Here is a 22,969-nt window from a genome sequence, read left to right on the forward strand (position 1 = left end):
TTGCTTTTGACAATGAAGAGGTCCATTCAAACAAGACAGGCTCTAAGATCACAGTGTTTCAGCATCTGTTTTTTTTAGCAGCTTAGTCTGCTGGTGGTTTCCAAAACACCCAAGCTTGGGTTTAAGCCTTCTCTTATTTACACCAAGGTAAATTTGTATTCAGTAAAGTGCAACTGTGAGTGCAGCTGAAGTATGTGAGAGCAGAATCAAATGCAGTTGTTTCCTTTTCCTTTCTGCTGAATCCCAGTTAAGTCCTTATTCTCTAAAATGCAGATTTCCCCATGCGCTTTTGAAAACTGTTTGTGCAGGATGACAAAAGAAAGTTATTGTCAAGATTTCTTGTAAGATTCTCACCTCTTTTCCACCCTTGTTTTCAATTCCTTCCTGGCTGAAAATAACAAGCTCCTGAAAATATTTGCCCTATCAGGAATAGCATTTGATTCAGATCTTCAAAGACAGCTCAATGTTGGAACAATTATTTATAACAAATTGAAGTTCTCATATTTAAAGAACTGATCTTTAACTGCAAGTGCCCACTTCCATGGCTCTTTCTCATCACATTTTCAAGCACATTGTAAGACCATAGAGAGAAAAGAACAGGTGCGTTGTTTTTTTGTTTTTTTTTTTTCGTTATTACAGTAAGTACCAAAAGCACAGAGAGTTTATTACTTACCTCACTCCACAACCACTGCATTCCCAATGCTCTTTACTGTATGAAGAAGAAAAAAGAATACCATCATTATCAATAAATATAAGCCGAAACAGCTAACATATATGGGCAGACTCCATGCATCTTTGAATACGCGGATTTGTTTCTCCAGAGTTACAGAGCCTGTAACTGCCATGATTAATTGTTCATTTTCAGCCAAGCACAAAATTTGAGTCATAATTTGTTACAAAGGAACAGACCCATAGAATACTTATTCAATCGCTAACAGAATACATTTGTCATCACTCGAGACAACAGAAACAAAATAATATAAATAAATGAAAGGCAAATAGATTTTCGGACTGGTGTATTATCCTTTCACCAGTATCCCCCACGTACATCAGTTCATGTCATATCTGATATATTGATAGCAGGGTCATTGTTCCCCACACGTTTATCAGTTTCTACAAGTAAGATTCTGTCTTATCAAAATACCAGTGTCAATATAAGTTGTTAGGATTTTTAAAGTCTTGTGTTGGGAGTTAACTTTTATTCAAGCTCTGACCTTGAATGTTTATGCCATGCATTGTTTTTCAAAAAGTAAATTATATTTAGCTTTGTTAAGGGCTACCTAATTTTGACTCACCCATGCTTTTAACAAATGGGTGCAGCAAATGTTTGCAATAATCTCATGTATTAATTTCTCTGTTGTGTTTAGAGTGTGTCTATTCAAGCAAATAGCCACAGTAAGGCATAAATTGGAAGGATAATTTCAGGGCTGGGGCAGTAATTACCTTCCAGTCACCTTCTGAAGATTAATGAGTTTTGCACATTTCTGTTGATACAAATGAACCATAGAAAGTATATAAGTTAAATATCAATCTCTTAATTGTAAACGGTCCAAATTCAATAACAAAATTTCACATTATTACAGCATCTTCAGGAGGGTACTACTTTTGCTTAAAGGCTCTATATCACTTCTTAGATGTTCCTTTCCTCATAACAAAAAGTTCTCTATTTGAATAAGCAAACAGACCCTTCCCTGACCTCAAGCTATTACACTGGAAAGCATGAAACAGATATTTGAAAGAAGGAAACTGGCACTTCGACCTTATTTCATGACCATTTTCCAGATGACATCAATTCTAAGGCTTTGCAGTAGACTTGCATTCATCTTAGGGTCACATTCCCAATGTTAATTCAGACTGTGTCCCTTGGCTTTGATGGTTCATTTTCTTCTCCGCAGCACCTGCTATTTCTTCTGCGTGTCCCACACAAACAAATATGCATAGCAACACTGGACAATACTCAGAAAAATCATTTTGATTTTAATAGTTATGGGTGCTTATATTTAAGTAGGAGGTTGCAAACAACCGATTGGGTTAATAGAGTCAAAGAAGCTTGACTTTCTCATGTTTAAAAGCAAAGTAGGGAGCAGTTATATTTTCTTCAGTAGAGGTTATCTAAACCAATAAGTGCTTTGCAGAAACAAAATGTGCTTTAAAAATATGTGAGCATCTGCCCAATGGTAGCTTTAGCAGCTTTCCAAACTGATCACTTTAGTCCATTTTTAAATCTCAGTCTTTCTCTTTGTCTGATAGTAGATAATGGGCTTCTCAAGCAGTTTGTAACTCCATACTTTAAGGAAGCACTGAGGGCTGGACTAGATGATCTTTACAGGCCCCTTTCAACCCAAACCATTCTATGATTCTATGAAGCCAAACCGTATAATGACTAAATGCACAGTAGTATTGTATCTTGATTAAGTACTTAGAGAAAAGTACCTTTCAAGACAGTGTCTTAGGAAAGTGTTTGATACTTCTTATGAAAGATTAAACAAAATTTTCCCTTAACTCTAGTTTTCCCTCGTTGGTTTACAAGACGAATCCCAGCTAAGTCTTACAAAATATTGTAGAACATATTTACAGAAGCTTTCTATTGGCTTTGTATCTCTGTTTTGTTTTGGTGGTTTTTTTTTTTAGTTTGTGTGGTTGAGAAATCGCTGCAAATCAGGTTGCAAGCCCAGCCAGGTTTCTACTTCATATCTGCGGTTCTCTTCATGTCAAATACATATGAAGTGTTGGACATTTGTCTCTAAGTGGGAGATAACAGCAACAGCTCTAGACAAGTGTGGGAGTGGAACTAGAATTTGCCATTTCCATGATATCCTCATTATGTCTCTATATGAAATTCTTCATGGCTGATGCTCTAAAATGAGTGGATTGGCTGTGGACAAATAAACTAGTAACTGGTGACTTCCCATGTCATGAATTGCCTGCAACTTCACTGACCACAATTCAGCAGAGCAGTGCTGCCCATGTTAACATGAACTTTACCTCCACACTACCACAGCAGAAGATTTAGGATTACTGTAGCATACCAGGATCATGCAATACTGTGGGTCTTATAACAACATGGATTGCCCTGGGCTTTCTGCAAACTGATGTGGCTTGCCAGTGTCAAGAGGGGGAAAGGCTTTATGTAGTCCACAGGGTTGGTTAGATGGGAGCCGTAAATTTCAGCTGGATCTTCTAGAAGTTTGGTCTCAAAGTTTGCACTTTGTTGGGTGATTATAGCTCATAGAGAGGTTCATTTCATCTTTTATTCATTAAGATGGCAATATTCCACTTAGAATAACCTCAGTTCAGTTTGTTTCATATTTAAATTTTGTTCATTCCAGGTGTGAGTTTACAGTGGTGTGTAGATTGACATACAACATTTTAAGCTATCCTTTAGGTAAAATAAATTGCAAAAGCAGGTATCACAAGGAGTAAAACTAACAGCATACAGATTTAGAGATTCACTTGTCTGAAATGCAAAGGCTACCTTCTGCTACATCAATTTCATCATTCATTGAGAACAGTATTACTGAAGATTTACACAGGTATGACTAGGAACAAAATCTATTCCCTGATTTTTCTCATCAATTAGTGAAAAGCTGATAAAAGAAATTTCTTATCTATTCCACTAGTTCCCAGATCACCTTTCTGTAAATCCAAGCATCCCATTTATTTTATCACTAACTATAAAATATCTTCACAAAGCTCTGGAGGATAGAAATCCATCACAGTTTCTTGTCAGTACAGAGTTGAATTCTTTCTGATGTGTTTTCCTTGGTCAGATAATATTTTTGCATCCCTTTTTTCTCAAGTAACACATCGGAAAGACATTTGTTTTTACTTCTACTGATAAAGAACACAAATCAGTTTAATTTGTTTGCAAGATAGCTATGTTTAATGAACTAGTATATCCCCATTTCCAGAATCCATCAGAAAGTCTATCCAAAGTCAGCCTTGTTCCATTATTGTGTATTTCAAATAAATGGAAACTGTTAAAGCAGAGTCTGGGAAGACTCTTGCACCAAGTTGCAGGATTCAGACTGGACCTCCTTGCTTTCTAAACTCCTTCTTAGGAAGGAGTCTAGATGCAGCTAGATCCAGACTTAGCCCTGACTGTGATGAAAAGTTCAGATCCTAGGTTCTGTCACAAAGTTGGTTTATTACAGCTCGAGCTGGGCTCTTCCAGAACAAAGAAACACCATGCCAATTATATCCTTCACAATTTAAGTTCCCAGCTCCCATGCCCTCTTCCCATGCTATCCACACAACAGTTAGTCCAACGGTATTTCAGGGCTGGGGCTTGTTGCTCCTCATTGGTTCTCCTTCCTGTCTGTAGGCAGGCCATGTCCTTATCTTCAAAGTTTGCAGCTGGTCATTAGTTTCCTTATTTTCTGGCTTGGACCAGCCTCTAGGGCCCCTCTTTAAAAGTTGCCAAGGTCTTGTTCATTATCTGCTGCCTGTTTTGAAGGTGTTTTTACCTTTGAGTTATGGGTTTGGTTCCCCTTATCTTGTAGATTAGGATGTCCCAAGCTCCTTTGTTACCTCCTCTGCATAGCTATCTGTGCTAATGAACAGAGTTCAGTTACAGTTCACCTATGCTAAGTTTTAAACAAGGCCTACTCATGCTAAGCTATAAGCAAGCTACAATTCAACCACGCTTGCTTCTAATTCAGCTTACCTCCAAGCAATCACACAATTAATTCTAACATTTGTTGTGGTTTTGTTTCGTAAGGGGGGGCCTAAGGTGGTAGCTTCTGTAGGAAACTGCTAGAAGTTGCTCCCCTTTGTTCAGTGGACTTGGATGGGCCTAGGGTGGACCCACTGCTGGCCAAGGCCGAGCCGATTGGTAGCAGAATGTTCTGTGATAACGCCTCTGCGATAACGTATTTAAGAAGAGGAAAACAGAAAAAAAAAAAAGAGAAAATATGAAGAAGCTGAGCGGGGGCAGAGGCACAGAGGCGGAGGCATAGAGTGGGAGGCGCAGGCCTTGTGGGCTTTGCAGGCCTCACCTTCTGGCCTCTCGCCAGGTGGTCGACCGGGCCCAAGTAGGCCCGGCCTGGCTGCAAGAAGTGGAGAGGAGATGAGCTGGATGATGTGAAGAGATTCTGAGAGGCGTCTGCCAGCCTGTTGTGAAGAACTTTTCTTGTGAGAGGAACAGCTGCAGACGCCAAGGTCAGTTCAGAAGGAGGGGGAGGAGTAATGTGGCTCCTGGCCAAGATTCCCCTGCAGCCTGTGGTGACGACCATGGTGGAGCAGGTTGTCCCCCTGCAGCCCATGGAGGTCCACGGAGGACCAGAGATCCACTTGGAGCCCGTGAAGGACCCCACATTGGAGGAGGTGGATGCCTGAAGGCGGCTGTGGCCCGTGGAGGGCCTGCTGTGGCAGCTGTTCTGGAAAGACTGCACCCCATGGAAGAGACGACCCACGCTGGAGTAGTTTTACGAAGGACTATGGCGTATGGGTGGGACCCCACAATGGAGCCAGGGAGGAATGTGAGGAGTTCTTCCCCCGACCACGAAGCAGCAGCGTAAAACAACGTGTGATGAACTGACTGCAACCCCCATTCCCTCTTCCCCCCTGTGCCACTCGGGTCGGCAGGAACGGTAGTAGAGATAATGTTAAGCCTGGGAAGAGGGAGGGGTGGCGAGGGAGGTTATGTTGTTCTCTGTCTCATTATCCTGCTGGTTTTAGTAATAAATGAATAGTTTTCCCCAAGTCAAGTCTGTTTTGCCTGTAACCATGACTTTAAGGATTTCTGCCCGTCCTTATCTCAAACCTCAAGCTGTTTTTCTTATATCATCTCCCCCTATTCTCTTGGAGGGTGAGGGGAGCGAGAGAGAGACTGCATATTCTGGTCTCGATTGGGGTTGAACTATGACAACATTCTATCAGTAAACTGATTTTAATCCCCAACAGAGACTCCATCTAGACTTCAAATTAGAGTATCTGTCCCTTCTGTGACCCTTACTCAGACAATTCCTCCGCATCTTTGCCGTAGTCACTCACGGCAGTCACTCAGATCTATGTACAAGAAGGGATACATCTGGGTGCAGATCAGCTGCATGAGCATTCTGAGGATGGAGGAGACACAGTTATTCAGTGAATGCAATATATTCTCCAAAATCAAAACTATTAGGCAATAATTGGTTTTAAAAAAATTAAATAATTGTTTAACAAATTTAGGCAAGCATGTCCTTTTGACAATTTCAAAATGATTTTTTATTGCAAAATTTAAGTTAATATTAGCACTCTAACAAAAAACTAATTCACATTGTTTGAGGCATTTGTTAGTTAACTTGTTTTCAGATTGTCGATTCTTTGCCTTTTTAATATTTGGAGGGCAAAAGAAAACAAGACAGCTCAGTTTTACTCTGAGGTTTCTTCAGGGTATTATGGGAGAGACAATACTGAACTCTGGATCGGTTTTCTACTTTATGCCATACGGCATCTCTGAAACTCTTTGTAAGATTTTTTCCCACCATTAGTACTGAGAAACTCTTTAAAAACTGAAAATGGAAAAAAAATCAGCCTTTCCACTATGTTATATTGAGATAAAGAAGCATCAGCCACAGAGGGACTAGAATGGGAGTCAGGGTTTTATCTCTATATCCAGAATGAAGAAGAGTGTGGTTTCTTGATATACAGAGATAAAATACTTGTACTTGCTGCAAACCAGCATGGCCCTCTGTGCTCTGGGGTACGTCTAGGGAAGGTGCAGTCATGGGAGCCTCAGGAACCAGCCTGACTTTAGGGGACAGATAATGGTGCTCAGATGGAGACCCTGTCACTATGAAGTCCCAAGTGATGAGTTCTCCTTTAAGCAAAGTAACAGCTTCTTTCTCTTTCAAGATGCAGGTAACTAAAGTTGATGTTATCTACTTTCATGCTGAGAAATGGCAGACATAGAGTCATGCAAATACCAAAATCTAAAGTTAAGACAGTTAAGATTTAAGCTCACATTCAGCAGCCTTTGGGTTTAGTTCCATTACATGAAGTTTAGTCACTCAGAGTTCACGGTCAGTGTGTTATGCTGCCTTTCAGATGAGGAGAATGTGGCTTATCTCCTGCTTGATAAGTCCTGTAATACTCTCTTCAGCCAGTCACATCTGATCTTTCAGGGTTTTTTTTTGTTAGTCAGAATACTGTAAACCTTTCAGAATCTCTGCAAGCATTTGAGTCCTCCAAATGCTGCTTATGCCAATCAAGAAAGAATAACACTGCCTGCACCTTTGTTGCTAAAATGAAGCTTATGCACCTTCTTTTTACATGTTTATAGTTAGAAAACTAAGTCTGGCGACTCAGCAGCATGTGCCTAATGATGGATTGAGGACTCTGAAAGGATTAATAACTCAAAGTGAGGAGTGCCAGAACTGGAGTAGGTGTCCACAGGCCACATCTAACATTTGGTATTGCCCCTACCTCAGTTCAGAGTAATCACTGCTTTGAATTTCTGTATGAAACACTTCCAGCATCACAGCCTTGTAAATAAGGGTATGCTTATTCTGGTGGTCTTACACACATGGTTATCTACAACCTCCTCCATAGCATACTGCCTACTGAACAACAGTAGATTAGGATAGCAGAGTTTCACAGTGCAGTCAAAGCACTTTTCCCTGTTAGCAAAGCACCTCTTATTCTGGTATCTGTGCTGAAGAGCTACAGCAAGCTCATCATACAACTTCAACAATATGCTCTTCCACACCCAAATGTTCTGCAACCGCTTCACAGTATTTAAGTCACCACTACAATGTGATCTTGTCACTAAGGAGTTATTTGCTTTTCTCAAATAAGTTGCTCGGTGAAATGCAATAACTTGCCATTCTTCTGAAGTGTTTTTCCTATGTATTCATCTCCCGCAAAAAAATTTGTCTACACTTCAGCACACCCATCAGTTGAATTTCTAATAAGGAAATAATTTGAACTTCTGACTACAGAGGGGAAAAATAGCCAGTCCAGAAGACAGATGCAGAATTTCCTCACAGATCCATAAGTAAAAAGTGACACGTGAAGACACCAAAGTGTGTAGATAGCTAGACATTGTGATGTAGAAAGCCTTATGAGATGCAAAACAGAAATCTGGGGAACCTGACCCTTAGATCTAGTACTTTGCTGAACTTTCATGATACTATGCAAAAATGCTCCAGAGGGAGTCATGTAAATAGTACAGGTAAGCAGAGGAAAAATTCTGCAATGTGAAAATCTGCAACACTGCAATCTAGAGTTCATTGTTCTGCTATAATCAATGGGGGGAAACAATTGCCGAAAATCACTCCTCTCAAACTGCTGCTCCTACAGAAAAGCAGATCTGTCATGCTCTAGAAATGATGTAGGCATGTTATAGCCTTCCAAAGTTAGGTGAGATAAATTCCACCCACTTGTGATGTAATATGTTATATTTGAGACAGGAACTGACACAGCCTTTTGTGGTGAGGACACCTAGGAAAAGCAAAAGTAACCAAGAGTGTAAGTAAGTGCTCTGACTGTGGTTGAGTCCTCATCAGAAGCTGTGATAAAGGCAGCTATTTGCTTAGCCATGGCCTGATTTACACCTGCAGGTATTACTTGGAAATATTTGTTTAATATTTTCTTAAGCTCTGATTGGTTGTTTTAAAGTTAAATAAACAGTTTTTAATGCATCTGTGATCCTCATACTCCTGGCTATGCAGGAGTAATAAGCGTTCACTGGAAAAAGAATGTGTAATAAATGGAGGAGTTGAGGCTTTTTAACTAGCATACATGACAAGCTTCATTTCACACCCAAAATATGCAAACAAGCAAAGAGAAAAAAAGAGCATGAAAAGGCCCTTCCCATCCTTCTGTTCAATACATGAATCTACTCATAATTAAATTTCAGGAAAACCAAAACTTATTCCAGTTTCTGTCTTTTTGAGTGCTTTAGGGCAAATTACCTTCTCTGCACCATTAGTATCTATAAACAAAACTTAGCAAAATAACTCTCTAAAAATAACTAAATATATAAACACAGACTGAAAATCAGCTATGTTCTGCATCACAAGAAGAGGCATGCATTTTCCTCCTGCCTGGAATATCTGTTTTTCAGGAACACCCAAGCCTGTAGAGGCTTCCAAAGCTCTGACCTTGCTACACGAACAGTAGAGCTAGTGCAGGATGTTTGGGGCCAAAGCCTGTTTGCTTTACTCACATACATAATCCCACAGCAACTGCAGGCCAGATTTTCCTTTCAGTGTCTCTGGTGAAACTCTATAGAAAGTTAATTGACTTTTCTTCAGATATATAGATTAACTAGGTCATACCTACCCCAATGGGAATGTTGAGAAGATCAGAGCAAGCAACATCCTTATAGCCTGCACAATTAAAAGGCTACCTTATATTTTCTCTTTAAATTTAAGGAAAGAGAGTTATTTGGCAATGAAGGGAAAAGGAACAGCAAGCACACATGATGCTGCTAATTCTTTTTCATTTATTCTGTTTCACTCTTTCATGGTAATGTTTCCTATAGTAAAGAAAAGAATATTCCTATTGGCTTTCTGCTGTGAATATTCGCTGGCTTTGGCAAAACCATAATGTCTCCTGTAGATCTACTTCATTCTGTAAAATCAGCTTGCAAGTATCAATGCAGAAAAGCAATTTAGCAAATTGCACTTTACTTGAATTACATCATTTGATAACTTTAAAGTTGCAAAACTGATTGAGAACAATTAGTATAATACCAGGCATTTGACTAACATAACTGAATGCTGCAACAGTAACATTCAAAATCAAAGCAGAGGTACAATATATGTCATGAATATCAAAAGAATAATGATCAAGTCTTCCATGTAAAGTGTTATGAATTATATTCAATAAACAATGGCCTACGATCTGAGTCCCTAAGTGTCATTTAGGGACAGAGTTCAAGTTCTAGTTCTGAACAGGACTTTTTTTTTTCTGTCTACTTTTAGGACTTGGCACCTACTGATCACAGTTAAACCACTCCTCCTCAACTTTAGGGCAAAGTTCACTGTTTGAACAAAATATCCTTTGCTACCTTTGTCAAATCAAATAATTTAAAACACAACTTAAGTGTAACTGAAGAGAAAATACATCAGCACATTGACCCTGGCACTTGGGTCCAGAGCATGGCAGAGCTCAAAGAAATCTACAGTTCACTTTTGTGCTACCTAAGCCTAGGAAGTGTTTAGCTTCTATCACAGGAAAGAAATCCACAGGCTGTTCACACCTATACTGGTTAGTAACAGTACCTAGAACATTTAAGATGTGCTTTTGACTTTACCCCAACATGCCTTCTCTGCATAGAAGCTGTGGAAGAGCTGGCAAAAACAAGATGACTCTTTTCTTCTGGCGACCCAAGGGTTCCTCCATCAGAGTCTTGATATGTTTTCTGGGTTCCTTTATGTTCCCAAGATGTATCATTAAATCTTGGGCAAATTTGACCTTCACTTTTGAGTAGATCTTGTATCACTCTGAAAGTGATACCAGTGAAGCATAGAGCTTTAAGGACCTTCATAAATCATCAAGTTATTAATCCGTAAAAACTATTTCTTCTGGATGAGTACTCTACACTAGCTTGTTGGCTTTCCACAGTGATGATCAGATGTCCAGTGTAGAGTAAAAAACTGTCATTTCAGGTCATGGAGGAAGGGAAATGACACAAAAAAAAAAAAAAAAGGTCAAAAATTTGGGTTAATCTCTCTTGACAGCACATAAAAAAGACACTGTAATAGTTCCATTTATTAAATGCTAAGTTAATCCTTTAACAATGTAGGGCAAAGACACCTATCAAACTGCACAAGTATGTAAGTATACAGTGAGTGCTGGTCTGAGAAAACTCTTCTCTCAAAAAGCAAGGATGCAATCATCATATTCTCCTGGCTGATAGGTTGTGCTTTCATGCAGATTACTGCAAATCATCTTATTATTAATTATAAGTGTGATTATGCTTGATTGCATTATTCTGGTGTCTCACTAGACCAGTCAGGAATTTCGCCAGCTAATGCAGGCATTGTGTATTTTGTACAATGAAAAGACAGCCCTGCTCCCCAGCAGCCTGAGGGTGTCCTGGGAAGCAGCAGGTGCATCCCCAGGAAGCAAGGGGAAACATTGATGACATTACAATTGCAGAATATCTGCTAACTAGTCGGGCTCCATGTGAGGGAGGCTTATTGTGGTTGACCAGCCCAGCTTCTTCATAGCTTCATGGATGTCCTGTCCCCATGTGGAGGAGGCAAATTGCCGCCATTGCTGCCTGAACGCTTCTCCACTGAGCTGTTTTCATATCACCAAATGTCGGGACTTGCAATGAGCAGTGCAGATATAACGGCATAAGCATCTCTCTCCTTCTTGAAAATCCCTCACTTAGAGATGCAGAAATGCTGGTATCAAGTTTATTTTTGAACATTTACAATTTTAAATTACCAAGGCTAAAAATCTCTCTAGCACCTACTGCCCTAGAAGAAAAAAAAAAAGACAGCAGGAGCCATATGTTATTGGTGCATTCTAATGTTCCCCTCCTACAACAAGTGCTTTGGCATGCAAGTAATGCACTTTTAATATCACTTACAACAAAAACATTTTCCAACCCTCCGTTCAATATACTCTGTCATTATTTCTCATAGACAAGTGCTGTCCCATTGACTCAAAACACTATTTCTTTATGGTTGAAAATAAAATAAGCTGGTTTATGAACTTGTCTTATAAAATACACATTCATGACATTTGCGGTAGGCCTTCAAATTGACCATAAAAATGTTTAAACAGTAAGGAGCTGGTCATCACAAAACAGTTCTACAGTGCTATCTCTTTGCAGCTAGGGTCAAGCTGCTGTGGGATGGCCTCCATCTCAAAGAGCTTACATTGTAGAGCAATGAGGTAAGTGGAGGGGGAACGATGTAAAAAAATTCTTTGCAGTAATTTGGGGGAAATGCTTGCCTTCCAGGGAAATAGTCTGGGAAGTGTTCTTGATTAGCTTTTATGTTATTTCGTATCCACAAATAACAGACAGGGTTTTTTTCAGTTATTTGCAGTTGTCCTGTATCAACAAATCAAAAGTGAAGGCAAATAACATGGCTGAATGATTCCTACTTCTCTTCAAGCCAGTTGAGAAATCAAGCACAGAATACTTAAAAGCAACTGAGTGACATCTGCCCCTGAGCATGGTTCATAACCTGAGGGTGCGACCATCACAGACTTCCTGCAATATGTCACAGCCGGCCCAGGAGCATTTAACATTCAGTCTCCTCTAGTTTCAAGCCTTTTGCAAGATGACAATTAAAAAAACCCATATTTTTATAAAATGGATAGTGTTATTAATGCCTCAAAAATAAAAATCTATTCACAAAGAATGTCAGTAAGAACTGAAGTGAGGCAAACTAGTAGTTCCTTCTTGTTTGGTTGCTTTTTTTTTTTTGTGAAAAATCTTGTTCATATTTAAGGATTAACTCTCTTTACCTTTCATGGCTGTGCATTTCCTTCACCCTGGCAAATGTTCGCAGCAACGTGTATCTCAGCAAAGAAGAGCAGACATGCAAATTGCCATTTGCTCTCAGTGGATTATCTAGACTCAGGCTTGCTACACAATGAAAAGAAAAGTTGCCTCTGATTTTGCCATGTATCAAATAAGCCAGATGAATTGAATACACAACGCGGATTCAGTGTGTTTGATGTAGTCCTGTAAGGATTTCAAACACATATTTTCTCAGTGAGGATGATTTCCCACGGTTCATTCACAGTGCTGCTCTTTTCCTCTGCGTTGTTTATCAAATCATCGTTAATCATACCAGAATCTCCACCATTAATCATATCAGAATCTCCACTGCCATGGAAAACAAACAAACAAACAAACAAACAAAGTATATGGGGCTAAGATAAGACAAAACAAAAACTTACTCTGAGACCAGAGGGTAGACTGGGAGTGATGCTATTGCAACTTTCCTAGCTATTGAATAAGATGGAGCTGTGAATTCCAGCAATAAAGACTCAAAAACCTTGGCATGTAGCACAATACACTGTGAACTATATGTACAAAACGTACACCAGCTTTTGTTTTTATTAATGTAATAAATTAGCTAATTAAAAATAGCTAATTAAGCTACAGTTAAAATGGGCTTTCAGGCTAGAGCCACTGTTATGACTGGAAGCCATTCTGCTATCAGGATACAGGTTAAGATGGCAATGACCCTTCCATACTCCTGACACTCTGCGTCTGAGAAACTGTAAAGATAAATCACTGGGGAAAACCTGAAGCCTGTGCAATATGTCTCTCTTATGCTTTTAACACTACTCCTCTACGAATAATTTTCATATTTATTCTTTTAATCTGGTGCTCAGATTGCATATATTTATATAGAGTACAGGCCTTCTCTCTGGTCCTACTTTGTAGGGTCTCTACACTGGGAACTGCAGGTCCGTGGCTGGAACCCAGAGATGCGACAGTATTTCAGGTAAGTACACCAAGTACTCTAGCTTGTCCTTTGGTTTTGGACCTCAGGCCTGCTGAGATATATTAACTTGGCTACACATCTCCTGGATTAGAGCTGACATACCCAGCCAGCCTGGGGTGGAACCTGTTCAAGTGGATATACTGAAATTGATGGCATTGTTGTGCTGAAGCACGTCCCAAGAAGGACCACGTGAAGGTTACCATCTTATGCTTAAACAACTTTTAAAAAGCAAATATATGCTTAAAAATTAGTTATCTAACTAATAATAATAATAACTAATAACTAAATAATTATAACTAGTATGGAGAGGAGAGGAGAGGAGAGGAGAGGAGAGGAGAGGAGAGGAGAGGAGAGGAGAGGAGAGGAGAGGAGAGGAGAGGAGAGGAGAGGAGGGAAAGGGAAAGGGAAAGGGAAAGGGAAAGGGAAAGGGAAAGGGAAAGGGAAAGGGAAAGGGAAAGGGAAAGGGAAAGGGAAAGGGAAAGGGAAAGGGAAAGGGAAAGGGAAAGGGAAAGGGAAAGGGAAAGGAAAAGAGGATGAGAAAAAGGGAAAGGAGAAAGGAGAAAGGAGAAAGGAGAAAGGAGAAAGGAGAAAGAAAACCCAAATCAAATAATCTCTTTGCAATTCCTAATAATTATTTAAGTTCACCACAGTTTAATAATAAATGCACAGCATCACGCAGAAAGTTATACAAGTAAGGCAGGAGCTGAGCCTGCCAGCAGCGCTCAGTAGTCAGTGCAAACACAGACAGTTACAAATTAACTCAGGCAACCAGTAAACCAGACCAACAGGAAAGCTGCCTTTTGCAGGCATTCCACTTCTGGGAACACAAAAAATCCATATCAACTAAAAATAAAATAAATGTTTCATGAAAGCCCCCGATGTGTTTGTTAAACAAGAAGAAGAATCCGTCGGATAGGCAGGGATACGCAACTCGGCAAGGTACTTGCTCTGAGGGATTCAGCCTGCCATTGTACAACTGGTCCTTTCCATGTAGAGCAAATCAAGATTGGATTGCTAGCTGCTGCGGAACAACGCCTTCAGCAGCTTCTCATCCAAGAACGTATTTCTTATTTTCCAGGGTTTGGCCTCACTTACAACACATTTTGCTAAGAGTAATTTCAAAACTGTGAATGTGAGGATAGCCTAATCACTCAAAACTTCAGCGATGAAAATACGGAAAGGCTGTTGTATAAAAAGATAGCGAAACAGAATGGTGTAGTTTGACGGAAATAGAAAATATGACTCAGATAGGGAAAAGAGCTCTTTGCCCTTTAAAAAATCACTCTCGTTCTTCCTCTTCCTCTAACACAGGAGCCTTTCAGGGAGAGTCTGGTGATGCTGCATTATTGATGTGATACAGGTCTCCAGTGGAAACAGATGTGATATGTTTGGTTTTCTCTGATAGTCCGGGCTGAACACAAAGCAAATTACTGAATGTCAGAAGACTCAAGTTCATCGAGGCTGTTCAAAGCACACCTTTAAAAGAAGTTCTTAAATAATAAATCTTAAATTTCAAGCCTGTTGCATAACCAAAAGTTATATATGTACTAAAAGAAATGTGCCCCAAGTGATTGTGCTGAGACATACTGCAAATGCCATTAAAATGCATATGCGCAGCATTAGGGTTTGTTTGTTCCCAAATCAGGCACTGATAGTTGGGGTGAAAGACACGTAATAGCACAGTCTGGGTGAACATTCGCAGAATCGCAGAGTTGTCAAGGCTGGAATACATACAATTCAACTGGATATGCATAATGTCTCTGACAATTTTCTCAACCCATGTTGGATTCTTTATTTTCAAAAACACAGCCTGAGACCATAAAAGTTCTCTTTATTGCCCCTCAGTTTCCAGCAGGCTGTTTTACACACAGCGTCGTCTTCCCACACAAGAAGTCAGGCAGAGGTAGAAGAAGGCTGGCTTGGGCCAGGCTAGGTCACACCCCAGCTCCAAGAGGAATCCAAGGCCACTGTACAAAATGCAGGTTTGGTCTATCTGCCGCAGAAAACCACACAATATAGGTATGTTAGGAGCAAACTCAAACCACAGGTTGAGTTTTCTACATTTACTGAGCTACATTCCTGAGATTTGCCTTTCTAGCTCGGAGTGGACCTGTAACAAGACTGAACTAAAGCAATCAGCAGTAATCTCCTCTCATGAATAAGAGAAGCAGTGTGATGGGACATGCTAGATTGTGTCTCACTTAGGTGATACCTTCAACTTAATCAGTTTTCACGAAGCAGCTCAGAAGTCAGCATCGTTTCCCGGTCTCTGCTGAAAATGAGAGATCCTGGGTGACACCACTGACTGTCTCAGCTGCCACTTTCTTCTTTCGTCCTCTTTCTTCATCTTACCACCCGCTTCTTGGCTCTCTCCCTAGTCATTCCTGCAAATCTGAGGGGGAAAAAAACACAGGTGAGGTGGCTGAGCCTGAGGCTGCTGAGACATCGCTGGTGGAAAGGAGACCAAGGGTATTCTCGCTTGCTGTTACTGAGCTCCTAAATGGGAGACACAGTGAGCCCCGGGAAGGACTCAGGTGGTGACAGGCAACAGGACCTCACGTGATTCAGGAGAGGCCAGCCCCGGGCGGGTCGACATCGGGGAGGAAGGGAGGAGAGGAGAGGCTGCGCCTCACCCAAGCCAGTCTCCTGTCGGACGAGGGGAAAGAAAGGGTCTAACGGGCACGGCGCAGTGCAGCCCGCCACGGCTCAACACCCACGACACGCCAGCCCCAAGCCACACCCCTCAGGGCGGTTGAGGACGGGGCGGGGCGGCTGGGGGCGGGGCCACCGAGGGCGTGGCTGGAGATGGGGCGGGGCGTGCTCGGTGGGGGCGTGGCGAGGCGGTGGCAGTGGCGGCGGGCGGGCGCAGGTGCGCAGGTGGCGGGGGCGGGGGGAGGCGGCCGCGGCCATCCTGCCGCAATTTCCCTGTGTCACGGCTCCCGTCTCCTAGCAACGGCGCCGAGTCCGGCCGGCAGCCGCGCACGACCCGCGGCGGCGGCACAGGGCGGCGAGTCCGGCGGCGAGGGCGGGCGCTGCCGGGGGGCGGCCCCGCGGCGGGGAGGATGCGGTATGGCGAGGGGGCAGCGCTCCCGCGGAGCTCCCTGAGGCGGCCGCCGGCGGTGGCGGCGGGGCCGAGGGGGCTCCCGGCGCTCGGCCCAGCCCCGCCGCCCGCCCGCCCAGGGCCGTGAGGAGCGGCGAGGCGGCGGCGGCGGCGGGGCGGGCGCCGTGCGGGGATGCCCGCTCGGGCCGGAAAGTTTCTTCCCCGCAGCGGCTCGGCCGCTTCCCGCGTTGACTTCTTCCCGGCCCTCCCCGGTAAGTGACCGCGCCCCGTTCCCCCCCACACCCCCGCCGCTGCCATCTTGAGCAGCGGGGCTCCGTCCGCCGGCGACCCCCGATCCCTCGTCGAGGGGCGCAAGCCCGGCCGGCGCAGCAAACCCCTACCCTGCCCGCGGGGCACCCGGCGGTGCCCGGGGCTTCTGCTACCGGAGCGCTTTTAGAACGATGCCGCGGCGGCCGGAGTCTGGTGAGCCCCGTCTGTGAGGCTCCCGAGGGGTGGGGAGGGATTAAACCGGCTCCTGTGGGTGCTGTTAAAACTGCGCTCGGGTCTTGACCGAGCTCGGGGAGGAGCTGGAGGGCTCGGTGGGCTGGGGTGCGGGCGGAGGTGGCGGTGCCAAACGTGGCGGTGGCTGCTGCCAGCCGCGGACGGGGGGTGTTCGGGGCGCCGCCGGCGCTGGCCGGAGGGTCCGGCCCGGCCCTGCCCTCCCCTCCCCTCCCCTCCCCGGCTCGCCGGGCTCCGCGCCCTCCGCCGCCGAAACTGAGCGGCGGGCGGTGCCGGATCGGGAAGGCGGCTCGGCGGGGATCACCGGCGGTTTTCGCCCCGGTAGAGGAGACGGGCTGCGGGCTGGTGGGGCAGCGGAAAGAATGAGAGAACGCACTGGCGATTAAAGCCAAGCATGTCCCAGTAATTACACTTCTCCGTGATCCAAAAATGCTCTTTGATTTTTTTTTTTGCCTTTCTAAAAAAAATAAATAAATAGTTCAGCGATAGGAAAGAGAAGACAAGTCTCCGCCCTTTGTTTTGAGCCTGCAATACCTCGGAGAGTAATTTAACAATGTCCTCGCTGCCAGCACCCTTCTTTTTCTGGGGAAAAGACAAACGGAGTAGACGGGATGCAGAATTACCACATACATGGCAAATCTGGGAATAGAACGAAAAAGAAATGAGGTATAAAAGCTGAACGAGGGAAGAGAAGCAAGGTGTTTTTTGTTTAGTTCCTTACTTAATTGCCTTTCAGTGCAATGAATTGAACTTTGTGAATTGCGTTATATTCACTGCTGTCATCTTGTGCTTCCTCAAAGAAAAAATAATTGGACACTTAGAAACGGGGGAGTGGATCCTGCTCCTCAGTAGCATGAAGGAATATCTTCCAAAAAGAATTGCAGCAGCACAAGAATTGCTCCTGCACGTTGCATTTTGTAGCTCAGACCACTGGAACAGAGAGAGGACTTCTGATGGTCCAGTAAAACACAAGCCATAAATGCTCAGTGTTTAATCGCCTGCCAGTTTGCCCTACAAGCAGTCATTGCCGTTTCCCCAGGTGACTCGCAAGGGTTCACTCCTCCTGTAACAAGGTCTGACACACCATTTCTTACCTGCCAGCCACCATCTCCCCTTTCTGGGGGTGGGAGGAATTTGCTGCCGTTACATAACGGTTACCTGGAGCATCGCACGCGTTCCCAAGCGAGGGATGCCTCTGGACCACAGGCAGGAGATAAATTTCTGTAATATTGCAGATCAAGTACGAATGGCTAGGAATAAACTTTCACAGGGCACCGCTTTGCAGTGTTCAAATGTTTCCCTTGTGCATTTCACAGTAATTCCTTTCCCACTCATTTAGGAAAAGCAAGTAATATGTTTCACCCTCCCCCCAGTAATGTCTAAGTAGTATAATGAAACAAATGGTATCTATAGATCAAGTGTACCGTCTTCGTGCTTTTATTTCCCCCCTCTCCTCAAATCCTGCGTAACATCACTAACCACAGTGTGCAGTGTAACCCCAGACCTTGTTAGGGAGTGGAGCTCAGCATCCTCTGAGCTCCAGTGCTTTGCAAACTCCTTCTGAGACCAGCAAGATCATTTTTTTTGTTTACACCAGCAGATACTACTCCCTCTATCATTTACGTGGAGTGTAAAGACATTAATTAGCTGTTTGGCAAGAGTGTGGTGGGGGACATGGCTACATCACTTCCCAGAAAGATGGTCCTGTTGGTGTCCACCCCCATCCCACTTGTTGAGGGTTTCAATTAGCAGGGGTTTGAATGAGGAATAGCAAACAGAGACAGCTCTTGTGCTGCAGATCTGCCCCTGGTCCTCATCCTCTTCTCTTCTTCCTTGCACTGCAGGAGCTGGAGCGGCCGTAGGGGACAGTGCTCTGAGTAGCCAGCCATGATCGCCACTGGAGGCCTCCTGAGGATCTCAGCTAGGAAACAGGACCCCCTGCGACCCCAAAGCCAAGTCCCCAAACGCAAACGCAAGGCCAAAAAGAAGCGCAAGAACGACGTGGTTATTGTGAAAGGCAAGCTCAAGCTGTGTTCCATCTCGGGGCTCATCGCCCTCTGTGGCATCCTGGTTCTGCTGGTGGGCATCGCTTTGGCCGTGGTGGGCTACTGGCCGAAGCCCAGCCAGGTATATAGAGAAGGCAGCTTCAGTGGGGGCTGGCACCTGGCACCACACGGTGGCACCCCCAAGAACCGCTCCCGGAGCCAGGAAGGGGCACAAGCAGGGATCCATCTAGAGTCACCCTCCAGAGCCAACACTTCCACTACTGCTACCAGCTGGGGGGGCCCACAATCCCCACCCACTTCCTCATCCCCTCAGGCCTCAGTGGGTTTCCTTTTCAGTCTTTTCTCGAGCTACTTGCATTCAGACAAGCTGAAGGTGCTGGGGCCCCTCATCATGGGTATTGGCATCTTCCTCTTCATCTGTGCCAATGCAGTATTGCACGAGAACCGCGACAAGAAGACCAAGATCATCAACCTGCGTGACCTCTACTCCACTGTCATCGACGCGCACAGCCTGCGGGCCAAAGATGGAGGCACCCCGGCCTCAGCCCCTCTCAACGGCTTTGTCAACTACGTGCAGTCCCGGGGCCTGGAGCTAAAGCCTGGTGGTGAAGGCCTAGGTGCTGCGGCTATGCTGGCCAAGAGCTCCTGGCCACCAGGACTGGGTGTTTCCCTTTCCCCACCAGACCTGGCGTCCTCGCCACGGCGTTCCTCTTTCTGCACCCCTCCACAGCCGCCCAGCCTGGCCGAGGCTGTGTACAGCATCTACCAGGAGCGTGCTGCCCTTGCTGGCCGCACTGTCACCAGCCCACCCTGCAGCCCGCCAGAGAGCTGGGACCAGCGCAGCACAACCAGCTCCATCGTCGGCTCTTCGCTGAGCACTTTCACCCTCCTGCCCTTGGCACCGAGCGGTGGAGGAGGAGGCTGGCGGAGGCCCCCCGGTGAGCGGGGAGCCCGGGAGATCCCACGGGGGGAGTTTGAACTGAGCCTAACTGACCTCAGCAGCAGCCACGTCGAGGGAGGCTGTGGGACGAGGAGGCACAAGCTGGTTCTCCGGCGGCAGAGCACCAGCTGCTTGCCTGACACCAGGCGTCCCATTTTCCCTGAGCTGCCTCGGTCCCCGGCTGTCAGCAGGGACCTGGACTCCAGCCTCTTGGTAAAGGCATCCTCTAGCTACTCCAAATCTGTGGATCTGAGGGGGTCACCCCCATCAACCCCTCTTGCCATCACCAGGACGGACTCCCAGAGCTCCCAATCTGAGCCTTCCAGCAGCAATAAGGGCTACAGCCACCTGGAGGAGGCAGGCACCTCCTTGGAGTCGGTTGCCAACACCCCAGCCAGTAAAATCCCGGACTGTGAGGAGGAACCAGTTGAGAAAACAGACCCCCTCAAGGCTACCAGCAGAGAACAAACAGGGGAGCAATCCCAGCAAATGCAAAGACAGTACACAAATAAAGAGAAACTCCTTATGATTTCTAGGTCACACGCTGCATTAGGGCTGGAGGACGGGGAACTGGAGAGTACTGGCATCTAAACAAAACCGAGAAGGCACGAGGACATGTTGCGGCCTTCCACACCTTCCCCTCCTTCTCCATCTCCTTGTGGACTTAGGAAACCGATCAATATCCAAAGAGCTGCAGTATGTTACCCTTGAAAACTGAATTCCATAAATCCTGTAGACGACTTCAGGAAGAAAAAGAGAATCCTTTCTGTCCGATCGTGATTGTATGTTTCATGCAAGCCAAATTGTATTAAATATCCACAGTCCAGCAAGTTCTTTGGATCAGATTAATACAATTTCGGACAGTATAACTGTGCACTTTACTGTTTTGATTTCCAAGTGCCCCTTCTTCTCCTCTGATTTCTTTCTTGCTGATTTGCCACTAACTGCTTGAAAACTGCAGGCACCTTTTTAAACTCAAGAGCAACGTGGTCTTCAGATCAAGAAAGCCGAGCTCTCTCTTTGTTTTGGTTCAATCACTAAAAAGTTTGCAAGGCCTTAAGGATGACTGACGTACCTTGACAAAGAATGAGTTTGTTTAAATTCTGGAAAAAAATTGCAATTTAGAAGAGACTGGAGCAGAACAGATCTCTGACGATTTAGTTAAAACCATTACATTCCTGAATCCAAAATACCTACTACTACGTGATACTTTATTAAGTATTATTACACATGTATTGACTAATAGCATTAAAAGATTTTTTTTTAATAAAACATTTACAAACAAAATTGTCACACAAAAGGGTCTTTTATTTTGGTAAGTAATTACAGATATCAGAAACCTTTTGATTTTGTACTGTGAAAGATTATAGAGATGCTATGAGGCCAAAGGTTTGCTTATGTTCTTGAGGGGGTAATTAATCATTTAGGAGTAATTTCAAAATAAATACTGGTTCAGTCTCCGAGAAACAACACTTTAATCCGATCAGCAGAGTCTGTCTCCATTTCTAACAGTGTTCTGTGACAGCTGAAGAAATGTGAGATTTTGACATGCTAAGGAAGAAAATTTTTTAAAGGTTTGACCTTCTATTAAAATAAGATTTTTCGTGAGTAACACATTAATGTCGAACTGCAACATATTCTTTGTAGATTTTTCACTTCCCATGTAAGTGTTGCATTAAGCCTTTTTGCCATTACAGTTCCTATTCGTGAAGGCATAAGCTTAATTTTAAAGCATAACAGCCCTGTCAATCTGTAGCAGTTGGCCCTGTTGAAGTAGCGGTGGTTTCTCACTGACTTCAGCATCGTGAGGATTTCTTCCTGCGTGAGAAAAGCATCAGGTTTCCTGCAGGCTGGAGAATGCCTTTTCTGAAGGCAGATTTTTGGTAAATTGATGAGCTGTTTCATTTTTGTAGCTGCAGCGCAGCAGGCACTCTTATTTTGCCAAAACAGCTTTATGTACTCAGAAGATTTTGTCTGTACTTTGGATTTTAAATACAAATGTGGCATTTCACTACTACAGGAAGAGAAATGCACATCAAACAAATACAATGTGGAGGCAGGCAAGAGTCCTTCTGTTGCAATTAAAATTTTTCGTATGTTTTCATGTTTTAAAATGCTTAATTACATATTTAACTACTTACAATATATTGCAAAATGGAATATAGCTATCGCTAAATGCAATTGCATTTAGTAATCCAGAAAAATCCTTCATTAAGTAAGGCTAATTTAAAATAAAAGAAGAAAATAAAAGAACAGTTTTCCGTGTCGGAGTCCTGCAACTGGGGAAGCAGAAAGTGCTTGTTCTCTCAAGCAATGGAAACATTCAGATGGCAATATGTTCCCTCCTGTCACTGGCAACCGGTAAATTGACAATATGAACATCAGTGTGGTATTTTTTGCTATCAAACCCCTAGCACACTGCTGGCAAAATTTTGTTGTGAAGCTGCCTAGCCGAGCACGGGCTGGATTAGGCGCCACGTGAAGTGGCAAGGGAGCAGCTCGACTGGTGCTGGCATTTGCACGGGTCTTTCAGTTCCTCAGGGGCTCTGGCCCTGTACTTCTGCTCCTTCTCCTGTGACCTCCAGCAAGATTTATGAGATGCATCTGAGCAGCATTACCTGGTGCTGATGGAGATGCTGGTTATCAACACAGCTGAAGACACCCTGTTTGTTATTTTCCACACGAAAACCCTTAGTGGAGGTGCGGGGGAAGAGGCGAGTCATGGGTGGTCCTCATGAAAATGTGGCAGGAGTTTGTTTTATTCCAAAAGGGGGAAACAGATGCTTTAAAAAAAAAAAATTCTTAGTATTTCTTTAGTAGTCTGAACTTACAATGTGCTCTCAAAAAAAAAAAACAAACTGTAAAAAAGCCTCTGAGTACTCCTTAGACTGATTTAAAATAAAGCAGTCCAGTAATTCTTCTGATGATTAATGTACTGCAAAGCTTTCTGAATAACAGAATTACAACAGAGTTTGGCCTTAATGAGTAAAATTATACCCTGTTTCTGTGTTGCCAAAAAGAAGGTGTGAAACATGAACTTTGATCAGTCAAGCTG

General features: G+C 43.9%; 1 protein-coding gene across 1 annotated transcript; it reads left to right on the plus strand.

Moving 5' to 3' along the window:
• Positions 1–16,524: 16,524 nt before the first annotated feature.
• Positions 16,525–21,207, plus strand: TMEM200C (transmembrane protein 200C). The gene is made up of 2 exons (XM_086742222.1): positions 16,525–16,721; positions 18,813–21,207. Exon 2 carries the CDS (start codon positions 18,856–18,858, stop codon positions 20,503–20,505), a length of 1,650 nt encoding a protein of 549 aa, XP_086598348.1. The 5' UTR covers positions 16,525–16,721; positions 18,813–18,855; the 3' UTR covers positions 20,506–21,207.
• Positions 21,208–22,969: the final 1,762 nt, after the last annotated feature.

The sequence above is a fragment of the Chlamydotis macqueenii genome, chromosome 2, assembly GCF_036417535.1.
Source record: "Chlamydotis macqueenii isolate bChlMac1 chromosome 2, bChlMac1.mat, whole genome shotgun sequence".
NCBI classification, from domain to species: Eukaryota; Metazoa; Chordata; class Aves; order Otidiformes; family Otididae; genus Chlamydotis; species Chlamydotis macqueenii.

Coding starts and splice junctions, on each gene's coding strand:
- TMEM200C (XM_086742222.1), top strand. CDS start 18,856: ATGATCGCCACTGGAGGCCTCCTGAGGATCTCAGCTAGGAAACAGGAC.